The sequence below is a fragment of the Amblyomma maculatum genome, chromosome 4 (assembly GCF_055883805.1).
Source record: "Amblyomma maculatum isolate TAMU_Amacu chromosome 4, ASM5588380v1, whole genome shotgun sequence".
In the NCBI taxonomy this organism is placed as follows: domain Eukaryota; kingdom Metazoa; phylum Arthropoda; class Arachnida; order Ixodida; family Ixodidae; genus Amblyomma; species Amblyomma maculatum.
The window spans coordinates 19,528,952-19,554,305 of record NC_139347.1 but is presented as its reverse complement, the minus strand read 5'-3'; the positions used below and the strand labels follow the sequence as shown (position 1 = coordinate 19,554,305).

General features: G+C 43.8%; 2 protein-coding genes across 2 annotated transcripts in view; one reads left to right on the top strand and one right to left on the bottom strand.

The window, feature by feature from the left end:
• The window catches only part of LOC146190382 (acid-sensing ion channel 3-like), a 53,850-nt gene that overhangs the window by 4,671 nt on the left and 23,825 nt on the right, over positions 1-25,354 (top strand). The window contains exons 2-3 of the mRNA XM_084600158.1: positions 6,882-7,227; positions 11,381-11,535. Of these exons, the coding sequence (XP_084456284.1) occupies positions 6,882-7,227; positions 11,381-11,535 (501 nt within the window). The remainder of the gene's footprint in view (positions 1-6,881; positions 7,228-11,380; positions 11,536-25,354) is intronic.
• On the bottom strand, positions 14,845-21,415 carry LOC146190383 (sulfotransferase 1C2-like). The gene is made up of 3 exons (XM_084599793.1): positions 21,042-21,415; positions 17,023-17,344; positions 14,845-15,237 (listed from the first exon to the last, which is right to left on the bottom strand). The coding sequence occupies exons 1-3, from the start codon at positions 21,368-21,370 to the stop codon at positions 14,956-14,958; spliced, it is 933 nt and encodes a 310-aa protein (XP_084455919.1). The 5' UTR covers positions 21,371-21,415; the 3' UTR covers positions 14,845-14,955.

The following is a 25,354-nucleotide window of genomic DNA, read 5'->3' as shown; positions in this document are numbered from 1 at the left end:
GCTTATGTAGAATAAGTGTTTACTGTTGAAATGTCTTATTACATGTCCTATTGCAATAAATCCTGCGAAACACCTAAATGGTTTTTTTTTTATATAAACAATCATTGCAGGAGCAACGATGGCATGATAACCGGCTCTCAGACCTGGTTCATGTTATGCCTTTCCCTCTAATCGAACCCTTGCCTGATCCCTCTTAGGGAAGCTTAGGAGAAGGCAATGTCCAGAGAAGACATGGGAATTCAGTCCAAGGCCATCGATTGGGTCGGCGTCGTCCAACGTCTCCACGGCCTGCGGCACGTTAGCTAACTTGCCTCAATCATCCACCCTTATTCTCAATGAAGTTAGATCAGCCTCAGCCTCATGCCTGCGTGTGACTAGGAAGTAGACATGAGTGCGCGAAAAACTAAAAAAAAAAAAAAGAAACATAAAACCTGACTTGCTTTCGAATACTTGCTGCGCTTGGGTCGAACATCCATTAACAGTGGCCTTTGCAGATGCGGATAAGGGCGCATTTGCTACAACAGACCTAGGCATGCCTAGCGCATGTAACAGTAATATCTGACGCGGCAGCGGCAAGAATTGTACCAGGAACGATCGAAAAAGAGGTTATTGATTTCTCACGGATGCATTCTAGAATATGAAATGAAATAAAAAAAAAAGCAGCTTAAGATAGCAAAAGAAACAAAATACAAGGCCCTGTAATAAACAATTAAAAAATTCGAATCGTGGTAAATATATCGATTAATCGGCCATGCTGAAAAACGTAGACATTTTTTTAAGGAACAAGAGGCCTTTGTCGAACATTTTTTCTTTCTTTAGGAGTGGCCACATTCCCAGTGAAAAACACATTCCCAGGGAAGAAATATTCGGCGCTCCTCTCGTTTCAGAAGCAGTTGGGCATTGCTGTATTTGGAGCGATAATGTAAGTTATTGCATGCTATATGTACCAGCTGGTAATATGTGCGAGTATACTTCAGCTTCTATTCACATACTGTATACATGCTATTTAGTGATAGTGTACCTCTACACATTCCACCTTGTGAGCACAAATCCGCTAATGTTACTGCTTCAAAATTTCTGGAGGTTCTACACTCCTTCACCACTTGCTAGCTCCTCAGGCTCGCTATGACACGGCACTGCATCAGTGAGGATCGAACTGTTGGTAACTATACATTGATATAAATGACCACCAGTAACGACAGTCAATAATTTCTAAAATCACAAACTGAAATGTTTATTTTGGACGAAGATAACGACTGTCTGCACGTTAATAGGCACGCATCGTATCACACCGAAGATTTGGATGCACTAATAATATGCTTTCGATATGTTTTCCACGCAATTCTTGCTACAAACGCTCGCTCCTACCTATACTTCTGTTCTGGAATGAACGGATGAGTTTATTTCGATCAAGTTATAGCGGACTCGAAAAAAAGTTGAATACCTTCTACTTCACGGAGTTCGAGCCCCCTTTGGACAAAAGCATACAGCGAGTGCCTAAAAAACAGGTCATCTTTGACTCAGGAATACACAAATTAAACCATATTGATGCGAACATCGCTATCGCGTTACAAAAGAAAGTATTTCAATACTTTGTTGCTCACGTCTATGAGAGAAATATTGCAATCACTAAGACAGCTCAGTAAAACCGGAAGGTAGTGCTGAATCATTTGTTGAGCTTATGAAAAAATAGAGCGCATTACCAATTTCACACGAACACATAGATAACAATTATATATCTTCCGCGACAGATTTAGTACAATATTTTGGCAGTTCGAACCACTGAAAAAGGCTGTAGAGTAATTTGCATATGTTATGTATTCTGGATGAGAACTGATCTTGATTATGTTATTAATGTAGAAATTGAAAACTAGATCCAAAATGCTTCCTTGCGGAAAACCTGTGTGTACCGATAGAAAGGTGGACAAATTTTCTTTCACAGTGACCAACTTGCATTCGTTCTCTAGGTATGCAGTTATTTAAGCTACTGCAGTGCATTTTTAATAATATAATTGCAATATTTCAAGCAAGGCTTCTAATCTGTCGAAAGTTTTCGAGAAACCTATGTACATATAGGCATCTCACTGATTGTTTTGCTTCAGAAGCTTAAACAATATTTTTTCTTTGGGCAAGCGCTGCAAGCTCTTTTGACCTATGTTTTCGGAATCCGGACTTAACTAGACTAATGAGATTAAATTTTTTTAGCAAAATGGTGTTATTCCACTGTATATAATCTTCTCTAATCGTTTTGAAAAGACGGGTAGGAAAAATATGGGGCGGTAGCTCGACAAATAATCTTCCTCTTTATACTGTAACTAGCGATATCAGAATTTTGTGGGAAATTAGCCTGTCGATAGGAAAATATTGTACATAAACATCAGCGGAGATACGATCAATTCGAGAGTATACTCAACTGGTCTTACTTGCACGTAATACATATCCCATGATGCGCTGCTACTAAATCAACTAAATTCATGACGGACTTAACTTTAATCGGCGGGGGCCAGAAACAAGCTACGAGTTGGTTCATTCCTGCTTACGCCATATGCAGCTTCAGAACAATGTGCACTGGTAACATGGTTTAGAAAGTAATGATTGGGAATTTCAGCAAGCTCCTTTTCATGCGCTCTTTCTTTAAAAATTATGAGTTCTTTTATATTTTGTTACCAGGCACACGGATCAGCAGGTCGTTACTTTTCCTCCATATGAAACTGGCTATTACGACAGCCGAGTTCAAAGAATTGAAATAGGCTGTTTTTATTTTTTTATTTTTTTGCCCGTCGTAGAAACGCGTTAATTTTATTTAAGCATCTTCTAAGAACCTCCCAATCAGCTGGGTCGCGCGTCTTAACGAATCTGCTGAATAACTTTTCTTTGTTATAATTTGAAGACATTTTCTAGAAATACACGTGCACGGCTTACGTACTTCCGTATGCTTTGTAGGAGTAACCGAAGAAATAGAATCAAAGTACACTTGTGAGAACAATCGGGCAAATTGTTCATGCATGTCGTCAGGTACTAGCTCTTGATAAAGGCTGTACCAGCTTACTTAAACTATTTAATAGAAAACCGTCTGTTTTCTCGTTCAATGTTTTGAGCTTTCCTGCTTAATTGTGGGTCAAATTTATTTCTGTTTAAATTTTTTTAAATAGAAAAATAAGAAAATGATCACTTATGTCCGACTCAATCACACAAATAATGATTTCATAAACAGGTACGTTTTTGTAAGGTCTATTGAAGTCTGTGTGTTTGCTGCGACAAGTGTAGCGGTCCTAATTTCCGTAGTGAAATTATGCGATGACAAAATTGTTTTCAAGCGTTATTGTCTAAGAGATGAGTGTAGCATAAAGATATTGGAATCTCCCGCTAAAAGTAATGTTGGACCTCATTTGTTTACATATCCTAACATTCTTTCTATACATGTGAAAAAGTTATCAATGCTATATATATGCATATGATCAGGCGGGCAATGCATTACAGCGATTAGGTATTTCTTGCTCATGACGCATAGATTCTGTATTGGCAGATATAAATGAAAATTGTTCGAAAATCGCACTCAGTGCCCTTATGCATATTCAACACTACTCCTTTTGTACAATTTTAAGTCAGTTGGCTAGGTTTCCGGAATAGGGATCTCAACCAGGCGTCAGGTATTCCAATTCTGATCCTATCAGTGTATCGTAAATATAAAGAAACCGAGCTATATTAGCAGTTATATGAACTACGAGATATCTGTAGGAGTGTACTGATTACAAGGGGTTGTTTCCACGTAATATAGGAAGTATTAGTATTAGTTATTTTTGACGCTCAGGTAAAGTTACATTTGTTAATGTATCTTCCTTAGATGCGTAATACAAAAAATAGCTACAATGCCCAGGACAGGTAAATTTTTTCGTTAATATTCATTACTCGAGCATTGACGCAATCATTTGCGAAAACATAATTATCAGCTTTAATGAACCAGGGGAGCCCATGCAAAAAAAAAAAATAAGAAAAACAAGAGAGAAGAAATAGAAGAGAAAGAAAAAAGAAGCGGCCCAAGAAGTATACCATGTGATCAGCCAGAGCTCACAACAGTAAAAAAAAAGTTACAACAATTAGCAAGAACTAATTGGGAGTGGTTAGCAAGAAAACATTCAATCCATTTGAGTAAATTATTTTCTCAGCTTAACTTATTCAACACAAGAAGTAGTAAATTATGGCGCACCTTATCAAATGCTTTTGATCAATCTAAGAAATGCAGTTAATATAGCATGAGTGATCGAGAATACCGCGTAATGCGCGTGTGAATATTATAAATCGCTTTAACGTCAATATGATTTTCACCCTAGTAAATTAACAAGTTTACAGGATATGGCCGGTTCGATTCTTTTCCAGCAAGCGCTCGTAAGCGAAATGGGGCGATAATTAATTGGGAGGAGATGTTTTAATGCCAGGTTTGAACACCGGAACCACCACCCAACTTCTCAATGATGAGAGTGGGCGGGTCAATTGATTTCTGAAATATGTTGGTTAGAATTGTGTACCTAAAACTGCTAGCGTTTTTGCGAGTTAATGCGAGTTAATGCAGTCAAGCCCATGCGAAAAATGAAGGTTAAGACTTTCAACTATTATGGAAGACATAATGGTAAGGTTTAAGGAAGCGTGGATGGGGCAGAAGACCAGTAGTTCTAGAAAATATATGCGTAAATGCGTCGCTCAGTATTCTAGCACATGAATTTCTGAGGAACATATAACGAGCGCATTCTAAAAGGGTACTGTAATCATCGTCTACTGCAGAGACAGACAGAATTGCTTAACGCTAGTTTTTAAAAAATTAGGAAACGTATTTGACAGAAAATAATTTTTTTTTTTATTTTTGAGGGCGGTCACGCCTGCACTAGACGCAGTTTTATATTGTGTGCCATCAGCATCACCAAGGCAATCAGTTCGAGCAAAAATCGCCGAAAGGCAAAGACGTTTTTTTTTTGTGTGTGAAAAGGCGGTTGATGTAGTTACACCAGGAAACAGGTACGTCCGCGGCGATGGTGCGAATCAGTTCGCAGACCTCATCAAAAAAAAAAAAAAATTATCCCGTTTAACTTACACACTTTGACGGTCGATTTCTATGACAAAGAATTTAACAAAAACACGAAAGGTTGTTATTTGTAGCTTAAAAGTCAACTCTGTTACAGGCATAAGTATTTTTCAAGTCACTGCTAGCTTTTAGAGAAGGTATGTGAATAAAAAAAGTCAAAATTTCAATCGAAAACAGCTACATAACTCTGTCAAAAATACCACAAATTATTTTGTTGTTCTTTCGTAACGTCAGACTTTTCTGTCTGTAGTACTTTTTGTAGTTCCGTACTTTTGTCGGTTGTACGCTTCTACATTAGATGGCATCTTCGAGGCGCTGCAGATGAAGTTATGTGATGTTAGGAAGATAGTGAGAGACCGGAAAGCGTGGCGTACTGGTCCATAGGGTCGCGAAGAGTCGGACACGACTGAACGACTGAACTGAACGCTTCTACAGCCTGCACTTCGGTAGCACATTTATGTTTTAACTGCATGTAGTTTTGCAGTACCTTTCTGTTGCAACTACATGTAGTTCTGTAGAGCGTTTCTGCTGTAGCCACACAAAATTCTGAAGTTACTACAGAAATGTCTGCAGTCACAAAATATTGTGAATTTTGTTGTGGAAACAGAATATTTTCTGTACTTTTTTCGATTGGGATCGAGTGATCACTTGCTACTGTAGTAAGATATAGAAGATGCAGAATCGGATGGGTTAGTTGGCACAACATCCAGCTTGCTTGCTGTCATTGCTACTAGTCGACTGCGTTGTGTAACTAGCTGCGATAGAGAAAACTGAACGAAGTGAAGAAATTTGTTGTGATTTTTTGAAAAAAGTGGAAAAATAGATATGGATCTATGAGAAGGCAAGAATTCGAAAGAAATTACACAGAAAACATTATGTCCCTGCTCACAATAATCATTGTCTTGCAGATAGAAAATTCTGTGCCTGAGCATTAGAGACGTATACCAGTTCCCTTTTGTTTGTTTCATCAGCAGATAAATGCGGCTTTCGGGTCATTAAGTCTGCTGCGTAATTTAATATGGGTTTTTAACTCTGTACCCTGCCAGCCAATAGCGCCCTCGGTATAAGTGCGGTATTCAATAAATAAAGAATGAAAAGAGTAGCATATTCTAGGCCGAATGGCACAGGCAGATCCTGGTATCGCTTACATGAATATATGTCTTCACTACCCTTGACAGGTCACGAAAGCGCTAGAGACGTTTTGCCTTGTCGAAATAATAGATTGCGAGCACAAGCGGCTCTCCTTCTTAGCATCAGCTAAAATGCGTACAGCTGCAAATTTTCTCGCAGACTACTTTAGCCATTGCTCCAGAAATGGTTCATTGCCTCGGGTTGTCTGTCTTCGATGCCATGAACTTTGGCTTCAAGCATCGTAAATGAGTAAAGAGTACGGTGCAAAGTTCACAACCATTCGAATGATGCATTTCGGGCATCGCTATGCTCAGCCGAGCAAAAGTGCTGTTATCGTATTCATTGCACTCTTTCAGACATTCCTTATCTGCCAATCACTGTGCCAAAAGAAAGTGTGAGAGCAAGAGGGGCAGATGAAAGGAAAGGGCATCGACCATAAGAGCTTTCTAGAAGGCTACACCTTCCACTGAGAGAAATAAATGGTGTGCGAAGGGAAGCAGGACAGCAGTGACGAAATCAAGCAGGTGCGTGCTTCTAATGCACAACCTCTCGCACATGCACAACACTGTCAGCTCCCGGAATTCGTAACATGTCTACGATTATTTACTTAATGCGTGCGCACGCAGCAGTAGTAATGTATGCGACGTAACACCCAAATTGCCCTTCGATCCAGGTACCGCGACCTGGTGGCTTCCACTGGAGGTCCGGGCTGCTACGTGCTGCTGGGCCTCCGCGGCGGTACCTTCCGGCGCTTCTGCTGGGTCGTGGTGGTCTCGCTGCTGGGCGGCCTCATGCTGCGCGAGTGCGCCAGTGTGTTCGGCGAGCACGCCCAGTACCGCGTTTTCACAAGCGTCACCTACGGCACCAAGGCGTCGCTACCATTCCCCGACGTGACAGTGTGCAACATCAACCCGCTCCGGAGGTCTGCGCTGTGCGGCGCTCGCAAACTCGTCCGCCTAGAAGGACTGGCCGAGGACGTCTGGAGGAGGGAGTGCAATGAGCCAGCTGTCTATTACGAGGTTTGTTTCTGAGCAGGGTTTCAATAAGAATCGTGGCTATCGGCGGCAAGTGATACCTCCTATCGGTATTCGCCCGCAATGTTGGACCTCGTCAGTAATATAGATGTTCTCTCCGCACCGATACCCTAATTATGCGAACGGCATTGATTGTGAGAGAGAAAGCCAGTCTGGTTCTTCGTGATACTGGTATCCAGCCACAGCTTGCTCGCTTATGGAAGACCAAGGTTAGCCGTCATATTGACTGCGTGCGCGGGGTGCGGCCAAGCAGAGATCCGAATTTAAAAGCAGCCGCTTTGTGAAGGAGCCTCTGAGGCAAACAAAACAAAAAGGCAAACAAAATCACTCCGCATGACTGGCGACACTCTGCTTTTATTTATTTTATTTTGCTCATCGAAAATTTGAGGGTCCACATTAATTTACAATAAGAAATCGTTAAATAAGCGAAAAGATACACAACAGTTACTGCATGGCATCGTGCATCTCATTGCCACTGGATAGTTCGAAGCATTTTTTATCCAGCGGCCTCTAGTTATTTTTTCCTCCTGGGAAAAATCGAGATGGTTAATGTGAACGAAAAAGAATGTTGGACCCGAGAAAAGTTTGCTGGAATGAGGCTGCTGGTTGGCCGCCACAGTTCTTGAGTATAACCGATCAAGGGTGAATTTATAGTCCTGTATCAATCATTTGCTCAAAAGCGTGGCAGTACGTTCGATTTTCTATTCTTCGGCTTTGAATGAATCAATACTTTTGCTTGGGTTGGTTGGTTCATGGCTAAATGGCGAAAGAACATCTCGAAACAAACAAGGACAAAGGAACACGCTAATACAGGTCGTGCGTTCGCGTGTCTTTGTCCTCATTTGTTTCGCGCTGTGCTTTCGCCATTCAGCTTTGGGATTCGGCAATCACGTCATTCAAATATAATCTGATGTCAATAAAAAGGATCCACCCTTCCCCTGTAGCCAAGTCATGCAGATACATATAACAAACTGATCCTGCCCATTTTGAAGGAAATCAAAAGGTGGTCCTTGGTACTTGGCCCTACGTTATGTTCGCTTCACAGACACTCGATGCACGACTGTTCTATTACGACTGCTACGCTATATCGACGCTTTGACAGTTAAATAACTGCTTCGTGTAGAACTTAATATCATTATCGGCTATCAGCCTTTCTGAGCGATGACATCGCGCTTTGCTATGAACTCGCCATCTGCTGCTGTACATTACGAGTGGAACGCTAACTTCTGCTATAGCACCGCTCACTCCGGATATAACTACTGCATTCATATAGTCGCTGCCGCCATCTCTACTGCGTTGAAAAAGAGGCGCTCATGGTTTATTCATAGTCCTACCATTAGAGTTAGGGTCGCGGTTGTGGTAGCTTTTGTCGATCATCGTCTGAATGGACATGGTAAAAACTTATATTTCGGTAAATGTAATTAAGAAACTGTGTAAAACTACAAAAGTACCACGAGAATCTATAGTATCATGAGCTAGCGATTAAACCGAAGCAATAACACCAGCAAAGTAAGGGAACAATGTTTTCGTACTTCAACTACTGAGATTCAGGCCCTACAGTCATTTACATCAGCATAAAGGTTGCTGTTTTATATTCTACACAGCATTTCATTTAGAATACTGCTGTACACTGCACTAAATACCAGCATAGCATAGTGCAGTATTGTATATTATAGAATTTCCTGTGCTACATAAACTACAGAGAACCTCTCGTATACAGTGAACTACGCAGATATGTGTACGGCACAAGACTACGGTCTCTGGATATAACGAGTACGTTAGTTCCCTTAACTTCCATGATTCAGCATTGCAACTTTTACTTTATATTACATGGCAGCCATGTGAGTTCTCAGCCTCAAGTTTCGACAGACCAAGTCATAAGTTCACGATGATACCATAACGATGATCCCGGGCACAGTGTTGGCAACTGTTCTAAACGATACATGTATCTTAACGGGCAAGTTTTGCATCATCCTTGCATACATTGTTATCGTCGCGACCACTCAGCAAAGCACGTGCCACTATCGCCCCCATTGGCGCTTATTTTTGCGTTCATAATTGCTCCGACATCCTGTTCGTTTTGAATATACTTACTCGAATGCGTGTCTCCCTGTCGTCACCGGAAGATGTCTGTATAGTATTTTACTGTGTTGTTGGCGGCTTAAGGTTGCGCTGCGTGCGTGCGTGCGCGTGCGTGTGTGTGTGTGTGTGCGTGCGTTCGTGCGTGCGTGCGTGTGTGTGTGTGTGTGTGTGTGTGTGCGTGCGTGTGTGCGTGCGTGCGCGTGTGTGTGTGTGTGGGTGCGTGCGTGCGTGCGTGCGCGCGCGCGCGCGTGTGTGTGTGTGTGTGTGTGTGTGTGTGTGTGTGTGTGTGTGTGTGTGTGTGTGTGTGTGTGTGTGTGTGTGTGTGTGTGTGTGTGTGTGTGTGTGTGTGTGTGTGTGTGTGTGTGTGTGTGTGTGTGTGTGTGTGTGTGTGTGTGTGTGTGTGTGTGTGTGTGTGTGTGTGTGTGTGTGTGTGTGTGTGTGTGTGTGTGTGTGTGTGTGTGTGTGTGTGTGTGTGTGTGTGTGTGTGTGTGTGTGTGTGTGTGTGTGTGTGTGTGTGTGTGTGTGTGTGTGTGTGTGTGTGTGTGTGTGTGTGTGTGTGTGTGTGTGTGTGTGTGTGTGTGTGTGTGTGTGTGTGTGTGTGTGTGTGTGTGTGTGTGTGTGTGTGTGTGTGTGTGTGTGTGTGTGTGTGTGTGTGTGTGTGTGTGTGTGTGTGTGTGTGTGTGTGTGTGTGTGTGTGTGTGTGTGTGTGTGTGTGTGTGTGTGTGTGTGTGTGTGTGTGTGTGTGTGTGTGTGTGTGTGTGTGTGTGTGTGTGTGTGTGTGTGTGTGTGTGTGTGTGTGTGTGTGTGTGTGTGTGTGTGTGTGTGTGTGTGTGTGTGTGTGTGTGTGTGTGTGTGTGTGTGTGTGTGTGTGTGTGTGTGTGTGTGTGTGTGTGTGTGTGTGTGTGTGTGTGTGTGTGTGTGTGTGTGTGTGTGTGTGTGTGTGTGTGTGTGTGTGTGTGTGTGTGTGTGTGTGTGTGTGTGTGTGTGTGTGTGTGTGTGTGTGTGTGTGTGTGTGTGTGTGTGTGTGTGTGTGTGTGTGTGTGTGTGTGTGTGTGTGTGTGTGTGTGTGTGTGTGTGTGTGTGTGTGTGTGTGTGTGTGTGTGTGTGTGTGTGTGTGTGTGTGTGTGTGTGTGTGTGTGTGTGTGTGTGTGTGTGTGTGTGTGTGTGTGTGTGTGTGTGTGTGTGTGTGTGTGTGTGTGTGTGTGTGTGTGTGTGTGTGTTGTCAGCGACCTTTACTGTGGTGCCGCCTCGCGACCCACGTTTTTGGTAGTGGTATCAACAGATGTAGCATGCTCATTTCCTCGGAGTTGCATGCGTTTAAGCCTGCCGTTTTTTTGTGTGGCTTCGCCAGCGGAAATGTATTTCGGGTGCTGAAAGTACACAATAGTGTATTCTAGCATAGTATCTGACATGCTGTTGTTGCAGGGTACAGTGTGAATAAAGAAAAATATAATAAAGCGTAGCATAATATGGCAAGGCCCTTATGGCGGCTCAAATGCTACGCCATTCGTGTATTAATAACATATTCAGGGGCCCGGACCATATGCCCGGACCTGTGGTGACGGCCGAAGCTTTGCAGAAGCGATGTGCAAATGTGCCTTGAACTGTGAGATATCTGCAGATTTAAGAGATATCCACACATTTACGACGTTTTTCCCTTTTCGCGAGCATTTCCGGCTCGCAGAATTCCAGGTACTTTTATTACCAGTTTGGTGGAACAGAGTACGTCAACGCATTCACGAACGCTGCGAATAATGCTTTTCGAAAGAGGACTGCAATCAGCGTCATCGATTGATTCTAATGACATCGCAGTAAACCGCCTTGCAATTTCCAGTCAGCATGTCATGTCATGATAGCCACTACCACACGTAGTCATGACTAAAGGTCGCCGCCATTGGCTGACGGGCCTTCTTAAACTAGTATCTGATGGTGGCTTCTTGAGCTCTGTCCGACTTTAGGAACAATAGTGCTGCAACTAGGTCGAGTCTAAGCGCCAAAAGCACTCGTTCCCCCTCGCACATTACTCTCTGGTACAAGCTTGCACTGCCACTTGCAGCCCAATACGGAAGACGCCGTGCTGCACTCGAAACTTTCGCTGTGGATCGCCCACAAGAAGCGCCACAACAGGGGCCTGGTGCGAGTCCTGGGACACCAGCTGAAACACATGCTGGTCGGATGTCGGCTGGGACAGAAGAGCTGCATGCACACAAGGTGCGTACAGGTGTCACCATGCCGCGTATGCGCACAAACGGCAACCCTCGTCACCATTTAAGAGGGCGCAAGTTGGTCAATAAAAGGGCACTGCGCACATAGAGACAATGACCCGAAAGGAATACAACACTGCACGTGTTGTGTTTCCTTCTCGTCGTTGTCTTTATGTGCGCGGTCCCTTCTTTCGTATCTGGTCACGGTTAATGATAGCGACCCTTCTCATTATAGGTACACTTTTAACAAACAAAAGTTCACCTATACAAATAAATCAGCTCGCCCGAGTGGAAAAAACAACTTTTTAAAAGCAAAAGCTTCTAGAAGTCACGAAAGGCTAATAAATGAGACACAAATACCGTTTTAAAGCGGCGTTTTTAAAAAATAACTGCGGATACGCCTACCTCAGCTTCGTGTTTTAGTAGCCCCTTTTCGGTTGCTTGCGTATGGTGGCATCATATAGAAGCAACTACTAAATCTATTGCCAATTTTGTCATTATCATCACAAAAGCATGTCTTCCCTTTCTTTTTAAACTGTTGTATTTGAGAATTTCGGATACTCCATAGGTTTAACTGATCCTCTTGCCGGGAAGTCGTGAGTTTATTAGTTTAATTTCAATGTCAATGTTTTTAACTTGGACGCGGTTTACTTTAATGTCGTTTTTTGGCCCACTCTGACCACCAGGTTTGATACATGTACAGCGTGCGCATTTTGCCAATTGCTACATAATACTAAGCAAATATGTTGCACACACCGTAAGCTCTTGTACACAATAATCTTGCCACTGGGTTTAAGCCACTGCCTTGCACCATCCCCATAAATTGCCCCTTCGCTATTGCTGAGTGTTGTGTGTTCGCGGAGTAATGTTCTTTGTGTGTAAAATGTGTATGCGTAAAATCTGATAATAAATTTGGCAATAAAGAAAGAAAATGGCTGAGTGCTTAAGGCGCTAGAGCGCTATTCGTAAGGACGCAGGTTCGAGCCCGGCCACCCTTGTCTTTTTTTTTTTCGATGAAGGTGGAAAACAAAGCATCTGTGAACTGTGCGATGTCAGAGCACGCTAAAGGACCACTGCCAGTCGAAATTTTCAGAGTCATCAATCACGGCGTATCGATAATCTCCCCAGTCATATTGCGACGTTGAATATATAAACCAAACTTCGGCAGAATCAGCTGAAACGCGCCCTCATTATTACTGCACAGAAAAAAACAAACTAATTTTAACAGGCAAGCCTCGATGGTGTTGTTTTTGACTACGAAAGTGCTACGGCACGAACGTCTGTAATTTTGGTTACCCCTTGCAGGACAAAATGGCCTCCTACTCTTCACAAAGTGTGCAAGAGCGGGGCGAAAACAAACATTTGTCAGGAGAAGTTTTCCTTATGCGAACGTTTTATGTTGCGCAAGAAAAAACAGAGGAAGATGTTTAGGCCCTTTTAGATGTTTATAAAATTATTTGTGCCTGTCCATAAATGTAGTAGCAATAGAAGTAAAGTGTGGGCTAGTAAGTTTGGCCCTTGATGCTTTGATAGCAAGTCGCGGAGTTGATCCCTGGTGGTGCCAACCTGGCAAATATTTTCTATTGAAAGTTTCGATTTGGAGAGAGTTTTGAGCCTTAAGCTGCTATTGGAGCTAAGATATGATGCTTTAAGCAAGAATGTTTTTCACCTACGGGCCCACAGCGGCGATTGTATACCGGTGTGTTTTAGTTAATCTATCTAAAATCTAAATACTGAGTGCGTCATTCAATCTACATACGTCCCCGAGTGAGCTGACAGCACGAAGAAACTTACACTTTCCATGTTTATGTTCATAACACGCACTCTCGAACCCGCCGAAATGGCTGCAAATAAGAATTACCATACATCCAATACAGTACGGTGCGATGGCTACATTTGCACTGTTTTCCCACTGCTTTGAAGCTTATAGTTTGCGATTGATTTACCGTTCATCAAGTACCGGTTAGTTTAAGAGAGGCTGGTTATTTTTTCGCCGCGTGTAATCTCAGAGGAAAGCTAAATAGTCCCTATTGAAAAGTACCGCCGAATAGCGCAGTAGGCACTGGGTCCACAGAATCCCCGACAATATACATGGGGCCAGATGTATATTTCATGAAGTATCTCTTGATCGTAGAGACACATTTCTGATGTTTGCCTGGTGTTCGCTTAGGGAATTCCGGGAGTATATTCCAAAGAGAAAAACGGTACTTGCTACAGGGCACAGTCCTCAAACCCACTGGACTACTGTTCCTAAGTACGCGGGATCGAATCCCGGCCTCGGCGGCTGCTTTTCAATGGAGGCGAAAAGCAAGGCGCCCGTGTGCTGTGCGATGTTAGTGCACGTTAAAGAATCCCAGGTGGTCGAAATTTCCGGAGTCCTCCACTACGGCGTCTCTCATAGCCTGAGTCGCTTTGGGACGTTAAACCCCACAAACCAACCAACCAGCCACTGGCAAAGCAACACATTGCTAACATGGTCCACATCTTTATCACGGAGGAGCGCAATTCCGTATAAGCGGCAATATAATATGTAATAGAAAACTACTACGGTGGCAAAGTGCAATTCAGGTGCACATCAGACGCGTGCGCTATACTTACCCTACGCCGTAGAAAAAGAAAAGAAAAAACTCACTGTCTGCTTTAAACAATTATTTCAAAAAGAAAGTAATGCTTCTAAGGAAAGGATGACATCATTTAATAACATTCCGCTGTATTCTGAATCATTGCCGCCTCATATGGACGAACTTCGCGCCACTTTCAAAGAGCGGCACAGGTTGTTAGTTGCAGTGTCGTGCGTGTCACACGAGAAAGAATATATATATATATATATATATATATATATATATATATATATATATATATATATATATATATATATATATATATATATATATAGGTCTTGCTGGCTGGAGGAAGAAATTGCACACGAAGAAAAAGAAAACTATCACGCAGACTCTTTCTCTGTCATCTAAGCCCTAAGCGTTTAATCTGACGCCTGCTGCGTACGGCTGGAGATAACCGTATGTGGGTATCTTTCTTCTTTTGTTTTTGACATTGGGCGATCGGTCCACAGGCTGGTCTTTGATAACACCGAAGTGCATGAAACCCAAAGTGCAAAATGGTTGGCCATGAACTTGAAACATAATATTTATGAGAATGCGACTACAGCGCGACTGAGGTTTTAATATATATACTTGCACTGCGCCACTGTCGTCGTTGTGCATGCACAAACTTCAATTCTTACGGGTTCTGGAGTTTCGGGCAGAGTTACGCCCATCTTTACAAAAACACGCACAGAAATGGCAAGACTACTGAATGTAGGTTTATTTGTAGGTTCCGTCCGGTTTCGAACAGAATTCTCGCACCGCTACCTGTATCTGGAACTTGTGCATTTAAACCAACCACGCGAAATCCCTACGCGTACTGCCTACGGGATACCAGCGTCCTTCCAAAAGGCGTCCAGATCTGCTCGAAAGTCCGCTGTCTTGGAGGCCATCTTTGCACGCATGCGTTCTATTTGCTCTGCCGAGAAGTGGTTCTTCCAGTCGCCGACAGTCGCCTTTCTCACCAGGTTGCTCCCTGGAACTCTGGTCGTGGCCCCCGCGTGTTTCTCCGGTTTGTTCTGCGCCGCGGCTGTTGAAGGGCCACTCGGCTTGTTTCGAGGCCTGGCATCAGCGAAAGCCTTTTTCATCGCTTCGGCGGAGATCGCCTAAATTGCGAAAAACAAAACAAATAGCAGCAGTGAAAAGGTGTGGAGTCGAACTCGGCGCTCTCAACTCGCTTCATGCACTATCAACATCGACGACATGCCTCATGGTATTTGACCCATTTTATTAAGTGGTACCAGCTACGGTACGTGCTTTAGCATTATGGCAACGAGCAAAATGTCGCGATACCTATAGGAAGCCACGTCTCGTTAATATGAGCACCATTAATAATAGGGATGACTCAAATTATGTACAATTTCTTTAAAGACAATATCTTCTCAATATATTTAGGCCCCGTTAATGTGGAAACTCGCTGACCGGGCAGTGGACGAGGGGGCAATGCACAGATCTCACTGAGGCCCATCTATTTTTTCGCGCTATTATAAACAGAGATGAAAGGAAAAGTTTAATTGTCCCACCCACATGTTTCATTTTCTGCACCTTGATTGCAGGCTTGTTGAGGAAATAATTAAAACGAATAAATGACTTGAGTGATGACCCTTTTCTTGTGGAGTTCCGTGCTTTACAGTGAGAACTTTGTGAACCAATGCGCGTTACCATATTTTATATTTCAGAAATGGCTATGAAGAAAACTCTGCTGCTTGTGCAAAGCAGAAAGCTAAATTAGCCGCTTTCAGCTGAGTGCTGACTTAATGTATATGAGGTGCTGTTGAAGATATTGACCCCTTTATCCTCGTTACATCATTAAGCTGTCATATAGATGACTAGACGCGCTCAGTTTCACTCATTATTTTAATCATAATGGTGCGCGAGGTGAAGATGTGAAGTGATTGAAGATCAAGAAATTGTATAATTTCCAGTTCACTAGCCACTGTGATGAAAAAAAAAAATAACGTTTCAGTCATGACGTGTTCTTGCTTAACATTTTTATTCGCGATGTGTTATTACGAACGACTTGCTTTATAGACCGTCTTTTCTCGGAAAACCAAAGTGTCCATATTAACGAGGCATGACTGCTAAATTTCGGCGGTCTGACTTCGGGACATACGGAAGAAAAACATTTCCCGTTTTCAAGCTTGCATCAACCGAATAAAAGCTGTGGCGCCTAAGGTGTATTTAGGTCGCGCGTGGCGTGGAAACAAATGAAATATAAGCACTGACACATCGTTAGTTCTCACTACAGCTTGAAATAGGCTAGCTTGATCATTGCGATGAATTAAAGTTATGAATGACCGAAAACACGACCTCACGTGACCAAAACGCTCCTTGCATGTCACAGCCATCGCTCGATTGTTGAAGCTGAATACACAGAAGGGCGTCAATAAGAAACTTGATTGTGTAACGTGTAGTCACCGCAGGCGATGGCACAAAATTATCCTTGCAAACAATTTCTAGCACAGCGTTTGGAAGAAAAAAGCACGCAAGAAAACACATTTGGCGTACTCCTTGAACAAAAATGAGAAGGAGGGGGGGGGGGGGGGGAGGGGTCAATAAACTTTAGCTGCTCTTCCTATTATCGGTTGCTGTAGACAACTACACTGCAATAAATTTTCGCTAGCCACGTGGCATCAAGTCCTGCCAGCCAGAGGTTACGATTTTAAAGATGTTTCAAGGTCTCTCCATTCTCTCAATCGCACCTTTATTCGGGTTCTCACCATGCTGTTAGGGAACATGGAGCTCGAGCAACAGCACCGTATCGTTCGAAGAAGGGCAACTTTCCCCATCAAGACCGCAACTTCGACTGTCGGTGCAGAATAATGGTTGTCGATATTCGTATAATCTTTTTTTCTTTTCTTTCAAGTACAAAATACCTCGTTCCCTCCTACCAGTATAACCGAGTCGAGTGCTGTAGGGTCCTCCTGTAACTCTTTTTCGAGGTCCTTGTTCAGAAATGCCGCAATCCTCAGGATTCCAGAGCGCGGATCTTTCTTCACATCCTCGTACGCTACGCAGAGGAAGTTGGGCTTAGACCTCTGCGCGAACCAGGACGCCAGGTGGTCGAAGTAGTCGTTGGGGTGAACGTGACCGTTGATAAAATGCTCGAAGAACTCTTCGAAGCTGGTGTCACTGCATCCTGGTACCGTCTGTTTTATCTGGTGGTAGTATGACACGCAGGTGTCGTACGGGTTCCTCAGCACGTAGATGTACCTGTATAAGAAAAGTTCTAAGGTGACAGACTGCGCAGAAACTGCGGGGGCTCTATAGCTTCACTTTTGCAATTGAGTGGAAAACCTCGAGTTGCAATCTCACTGGTTGACCTTGTAGTGATTTTATTCCCACAGCATACAAAGAAATTCTATGAGACGACATTAGCGGCAAGTTAGAGAACGTGGTTATATTCGGTTCATATTGCTGTTGCATATAGAATAGCTGTTTTGTACCAATAAAAGTAGGGGTACAGAGTGGCTTTGTTTCTTAGTATTTCTTGTGTAACTTACGAAATGGGATCGAGAAGTTTTAGAAGTTTGAACCAGATAGCAGTGTTTTCATTAAGGAATTAACCTGCGTCGTATGAGCAGCTTATTCAGAGTGCAATTAAGATCTTTAGTTCCTTAAAATTTTCACAGCATTTCAGCGAAAATATCTAAAACAGTGCGCCCTCGTAACAAACAGTAGAAATCAACCTGGAGGTAGGCATATATCTATTCATTCCTTCAATTAGTAAGTTGAAGTTTGCCCATCGCTACTTTAACAGGAGAATTAACCAAATGGTGAATGAGAGAATGCATAGAGCCGTTTTACAGTGCCTTACCTACCGTAGTGATCTCCAGTGTCCATAAACATCGCAATCTCTTTTCTGCGTCACCCGGAGTATGTCTTCATTACCCCCAATCCAAAATTCATAATCATACTCACTGGCGGCTTTTCTGAACAAAGCGCATTCTACTGTGAAAATTTTAGATGGGAATGTATCAAATTTCAAGTCTTTTACCGAATAATTTTCTTTTTGAGGACAAGCGAGAGATGCGCACAGGACAGGAGGGGTTCGCTATTATTGTTTTCTTTTTTTATTCGCACGAAGACTTCACTCATGTTTGAATCATGTACGAACAAGCCCAAGCATCTACCCTTCTTCACTCGTGTGCTTGCTGAAAAGAAAAAAACGACGTCGTAGATTTTTTTCACGTTATTTCCGAGCAGGCACATACACCTGCTCATGAAATATTTTAAAATGACAAAATATTTTTATTTTGGTGGTATAGCGGGAAGATTGATCCTCTCAAAAACACTAAAATTATTTGAGTGGCGCTAGTACAGTCTTATTCTTTGAATTCGCGTGTATATGTGAGTGTCATTTTCAGAGGGCATATGTGTCAACAAGCAGCCTGGGACCAAAAACGATGTCGCTCGCTCTCGCCCGAGCTTCGCTCTCAGTTCGAGTGCTCCGTCGCTTGAGTTGCTACCCTAGCCTAGTGGATTTCTACAGACCGGTGTCAACGCCCTTTACACCAAGGCGCTCCTGACGTCACGACAACTGGTGGAGCTAGGTGCGGGATGCGGACCATGCACCGAACGCCTACGGACAACCGTGAGTGCAGAAATCGCTTTTGCCGCTTCAGCGGACATCACGCCAGTTCACCGTGCCAGTCGTCGGCTCCTGGGCCTCAATCCTGAGTTCTGTCTCCTGCCGGACAACGCTTAAAGCCTACCAAACACACCAATCATGCAGGATGTTCCAGTAGCCACTCCAGTAACGCTGCACGAACCACGGGAGCCTCCTACGCTTTGTGGTTTTCCTAGCGAAGATCTAGAAGATTGAATTGAGAGCCACGAAAGAGTCGCCATTCGACGACAAGTGCTAGGCATGCTCAAAACGACGTCACTCAATCGTCTCGCGGTTCGTGGGCAGTGCCAGTCGACACAACATAACAGGACGTTTATCCGCTACCACGAATCGATGACGCTCTTGGTCGCCTCTGCAATGTCAAGCACTAACGTCAGGCCCTTCAGTCTATGATCCGGTCCGGCACCATTTCAGAGGTTTATGGATGCTTGCTTGCAGATTTGAATGCGCAGACATGTCATGTCTATCTCTTGACACTGTCTTAAGCGTTGTTAGTACATCTGGGCTGACACTGAAAGCGGAAAAGATTCATTTTGCTCACACAGAACTGAAATTCCTGGGCCACATTAGGATCCAGGTCGGCGTTATTTCTGATACCAAGGAAATATCGGCCATCGTTAACTTTCCACTTCCTAAAGATCTGGGAAAACACCGCCAATTCTTTGGAGTATGCGCTTGTTATCGGTGTTGCGCCAAAAACTCTTCGCGCATCACCGAACCGTTAACGCGTTTAACGAAGAGAGACGTTCCTTTCACATTGGAAGCTCCTCAAGCTTATGTGTTTTCTGACCGTCCGTCAGCACAAATGAGTCACTACCTGTTCTTGCCGGTTTCGAGGCAGCTCAGATATTCAAATCCTCTCGGGCTCGAGTAATGTGGGCTGTCCTTTTTCAAACGAGAGAAAAGCGTCAACACGCCATAGCCTAAACCAGTCGTTCCCTTTAAAACACAGACGCGAATTACTCGGCCTCCAGAAAGGAATGTCTTGCCATTGCGGAGTTATTCCATTGTGCGGGCGACTGCCAAGTTTCGGCCGTGCCTCTACACAGTACTGTGTAAACCTGGTACACAGTACACAGGTTTACACAGTACCGGTTACCCGGCAGTTACAGCCAACGTTAAGCTTTTTGTACCGGTTGTACGCCTGCGAAGCTGCCACGGTTTTTAGGGGTGAGTGTGATACTTCTCCTCCCCCTCGAGAAACATCTTGATATTAGGGTTGATTTTAAAGTTTCTACTACGCGGCTGGAATGAAAACGTTTTGGCCTGTAATCTTTTGAGGCACCCTTCACACTAACATTTCGTTGTGTTGACGCAAAAGCAGGCAAATACATTCTACCCGTTAATTTTCCCCCAAAGGAAAGTACAACGCACAAAAGGTCAAATTTCTTGCTTTCCGACTGAGTTTCTTTTTATTCTTTATCCGCGGAATATAGGCTATCCGTGACAGGAATTATGCTTTGTCCTCGGGCACTTCTTTGCATTTTTCTCTTTTTATCACTTCGCGCAGTTTCGGGCAACTAATTCCAAACTAACTGGCCGAAATGTCAGCTTTATTATGGTTCAGTTTTTTTTTTTTTTACTTCGGACCCTGACTTTTTTTTCTTTTAATTTTTTTTCCGGATTGTTTGCTGAAGAGTGTAGGCCGACCTAACAGGCACTGAAGGCAGAAGTCAGCCTCTATGACAAATCACCGCACTCTTATGATAGAGAATTTACTCGCTGAAAGCAGAGGCTATGCATGTACGTGAGCCAGGAAAGGTAAAAAAATGGTGTACAGGCGTCGGCATGCATCCTCACCAGTTTTTCCAAACTTCTTCGATGCAACGACTATTTTTAAGGCATGAGTTTTTGAGGCTAGGTCAGTTTCCCGTTCGCTTGTAAGCGTTCATCACGAAGTCTGCAGCGGTCCTTATGGCATGTTTTATTCGTGTGACTGGAACAATATTGAATTTTTAGTGACAGTTTTCTCGGAAAATGAGATTATTTTGCGCTGTGTAAACGCCGACCCCTGCCGAAAAAGTCGCACACTTTTGCTGAGAACAAAAAGTGAATTGAGTCCTAGCGAGTGTCTTTTAAATGTGACGAATATTTTTCTAAGCACGTGGTGGATGACATTTGTATTGTGTTCTTTTTTCTCAGGTGCGCGGACGTAAGAGCGTATCGAGTAGCCTTACAAAGGAAAAAGGCGACCAATGATATTCTATATTTTAGCATCATTGTGGCCAGATCGTCACAAAAGCCGACAGCTTTGTTAGTGCAAGCGAACGAGTCGCGTACCTGGCTTTCTCTGAGAAATGCACACTCTCGAATGGCAGGTGGGTCTTGATGACCGCGCCGGGCCTCGGTAGCGACATGATCTGCTCTGCGCCGGCCATTTCTAGGAAAGACACGAAGGGCAGGCAGGCTGCCGCACTCTGCAGGGGCTTCTCCCTGCCGCGGTTCAGCAGGCAGCGCACCGCGAAGTGTATCCACGTGGTGCCTGTTTTGGGGAATCCAACGACGAACACGTCGTCGTCACGAGGCTCGTAACGCAGTGCGGAGCGAAGGCGGGACTCGTCGAACAGGTCGCTGATAAGGATGCCCTCGAAAGGGCGAAGAGTCAGCATTTTACCAGTGCTCGATGCTGTTGAGAGGTCCCCGCTGGTGGCAGCCATCTGAACTGGACTTATCGGCTTAAGCCTGTAAAGAAATAAAGTCTCTCTGCACTAGATGCAGCAGGTGTAATCTACATCAGCCGCTGGTGTAAAACTTTTCCATGCACGTTTTGCACAGTTTGTGATGGATGGCATATTTCATGATAGGAAAGTGTGTGTGTGTTTTTTTTTACAACTTTGTTTATTGCTCAGGGCGTAAATGATTGTTTTGAGGAGGCAATTGGGTATTAAAGGCGCGAAAAAAGGTTGACCGATGTAATGAAGTTTAGGGGGCGAGCAATGATATGTTTGTGTGTTTTTTCGTTTATTCGGTAGCGTCAATTTTCCGTACTCTCGAGTTAGCAAGATTTACATTCTGGTTCAGCTGGAGTCGAGTTTAACCGTGACGTTCGAGACAGCCGTTAGCCTGCATTTGTGTTTACATTTATTGCTCCTTTTTCCTTGGTACGGTTGGCTCGCATTTGGCACTGTATATTAAGCTGATGAACGACTAATGCGGTTTTTACTTACTTCACGCCGAAACCCACCTCACGATTCTACTTTTTGTACAGGTATTATCAAGATCAAAGAGTCTAAGGGCTTCGGCGTGGTATTCTCAAATTCGTCAAGTAGAAAGTCTTCGTGTGCTAGGTCTTCTCCTTCATGCATCTGGGACTGGAACACCTTGGCTAAACGCTACCCGTAAATCTGCTCATGCTACACTTGGTCTGATTCGTCGCGTAGCTATGCGCTCAGGCTGAGCGCGTTCTGATACTGCTGGTCGGTTCGTGCGCTCCATCCTTCAGCCGCGTATAGTGTACCAGGCACAATTTCAGCGCCTCAACCGTCGTCAATGGGACTCCCTTGAAGCTATCAATCGCGAAGCTATGCGCGCCATAACCTATCTCCCTCGTCTTACCCCCATACCCGTTCTGCAAGAGTAGGCTCAACTTAATACATTAGCTGAACTCATCGATCAGCGTGAGACAAGCAGAGCACGGAAAATGTCGCTTCAGCTCTATCGCTTACACACTCTTCCTCCTAGGTAGTACTGTCAACTCACAAACAATCGCTCCACTGCCTCGCCGCCGATATTAACCGCGCATTTGCCTCCAGGGTGCATGATATACACCGATGCATCACTCACAGCTCTGCAGGGAGTTACCGCTGTGTACAGTCCCTCCCATCCTCATCTTAACAGAGTGACGTTAGTTAAAAGCCAGGAAACAAAGACGATCATGAATCCCGGCCTACGTGCTTGACAAACAGGTGCGTACCGTTTCGTTCCTTTTTTTTTAATAACATAGTATTTCCTAATATGCGCAACCATTATTTCCCTGTCATTTGCTCCCATTAATGCTATGAGAGGAAACCCGGCTCGGGAACAGGAAGCTTCACGTTGTCCTAGATTCATGTTTTATAAACTGCGCACTTTCTTTACAGATGTGCAGCTGCGAGCAGCATCATATTTTAAGGTTTTGGTACTAAGGGAGCAAAAGCTATAGCTGTTCCCACATACCTCTGGACCACCTACACCGAACTTCAGTGCTTAACGAATAATACACTCAATTTAATTATTCATATTTTGATTATCATTGCTATTTAAAGGCAGGCGCATTGTGCAGAGGAATTATTTCCCTGGTGCTGTTCAGAAGCTTGTCATTTCTGTAAAACACGGTTTCGTTTCCTAGGAAACAATATTTGCATTTCCGAAGAAAACATGCACTGTGAAGAAATGGTAAAAAGAAGATATGGCGTATGACGCACGACATATGTCAGATATATATAAAATGAGCCATTTCCTTCCACCCACTCTTTCCCTTTTTCCTGCAGTTTTACCTTTGGAAGTACTACGTTACCGCTGTCAGCTTTCTTTTGTTATGCTTCTTGAATTGACTGTTATCTGAGTCCATCGTTTTCTCTCAGCTAATTTGATTTGAAACGCGTGAATCATTCTTTGTCTTCGCGGCTGGCAGCTAGCGCTGCATCGCTGCTACCAACTATAACATCGCAACAACAACAAAAAAAAGAACGTTGTAGAAAAATATTGTCTCAAATACGGTTCATCACGGCCGTAGATCAAATCTGATGGTTATGAACTGCAAAACGCAACATCAGGGATCTTGTAGCGTAACGAGAATTCTGCAAGTTTCTCATGAAAAAATTTACTGCGTTTCCAACTACAGGTCCTATTTTTTTTCCAGCGTAATGAAAACTTCGCACCCAATTTCTTTTTTCAGAAAAAGTGTACGGCAGTACTGACATTTTAACACGATAGCGTTCAAGGCCCTGTTCATCGAAAATCAGGCGTCAGCGGCCGACGCTCGCGTTGTGAGCGAAAAATAGCGAGCATGGTGCTGGCATATGACATGGCCCCGCACTAACTGAATGTAGGAAGGATTGCCTGACATTACGCTTGGCAGGAGCAGCCAGGTAGGGGCGCTCTTTTCAAACGGGAGAGTGAATAAGAATTGGCCTGCCAGAACCTTTTCATTCACGTTACCCGCGCAGGCACGTTCATACGGATTGGTTAAAGTGGGGCTTTATATGTTGGCTGATACCCTACGCTATCGTGTCATGTAGCCTTAAAGGCGGATCTTAAGGTTTTCCCATATTTTTATGCCTTCATACTTCGGCTACGTTTATGGTTAAGTGGCTGTACGCTTGAATAATGGCAGTAGGACCTATTATTTATCATTCTTATGAGTTCGCTTGAAATAAAAAATGAAAAAATATTCTTGTAGGTCGTTATCAGCCGATTCACTTTTTTTTCTACCTCTAAGGCACTTAATAAAATGCTTCACTTTAAAAATTTCACTATGCGAGCATCACTGAAACGCGTGTTTCGCACTCTCTTACTTCTTTGCTTGGAAGAAGCCTAGCATTGGAGGAAACTGCTGTCGTCCTCTGTCGGCTGTCTGCTTATGAAGTTATGAAGTGGGGCAGAATTCCTTCACTTCCATTCTGCGAATACTCCTTCAACTCCCTCTTAAATGAATTTCGACTCGCACCTGTATAGAACCAAGGCAGCCCACAAGACCAGAACAGAACTATGGCCAGCCCATGCAAGTCGCTGGATGCACGAATTCGTATTGTGTTAAGCCCTTATCTGCGGAATCTGGCTAACGCCTTTAGGAGCCTTTATCTCCCTCTCTGGTCATTTCTATTGAAGATCAAATGAATCGAAGCTAATTAAGCCTGAATACAGATGTCATCAGCAACTTGTGCCTCATTGATCTCGTAAACGCCGTCCACTAACAACTGGAGAGTAATCTGGAATCTGAAAGTGGTTTCGCCCTGATCTAATAGCGCATCCCTCCCGTGCACTTCTGTTGCTTCCGGAGAATGCCGCTTATCTGCAAAACTTTCATATTTACTAATATGCATGCTATACGCATTTATCCCTCAATCAAGCACTTCCTTTGCACGGTATTCTGCGAGGCACAGGCCTGCAACCACTGGCCCTGAACAAGTTCCCGCACTGGCTCTGTCACTGGCCCCTGAGAGGCAAGCAATTAAACTTAACCGAGTCCTCAACACCTTATACAAAGAAACACTAAGACTTTAACACTCCAAGAGCTATTCACCTCCACCGCGAAAGATAAATCACCAACCTGTCCAACTCGCAGGATGGCAAGTGGACAATCTCCCACATCTGCTGAGCATCCATTTCCTTCTCGGGCGTATCGTAGTCTCCGTTCTACGCCAATAAACTCCGTCTCACTTCCATCCCACGCAACACGTCACCACACATGCACACACAGGCCGCCATCAACACTATGCATACCACCAGAAACCATGCTTACACACCGCAAGAGTAGCCTACACAAGACCTCCTCCTCATGAAACCACTGGCTCCACATCTGCTGTCATCCTCCACACCCTTGTCTCCTTACAGACATTCACACAACTCACTCGGGCTGTGTACTTGCCCACTTACCACACTTGCCATAGAAA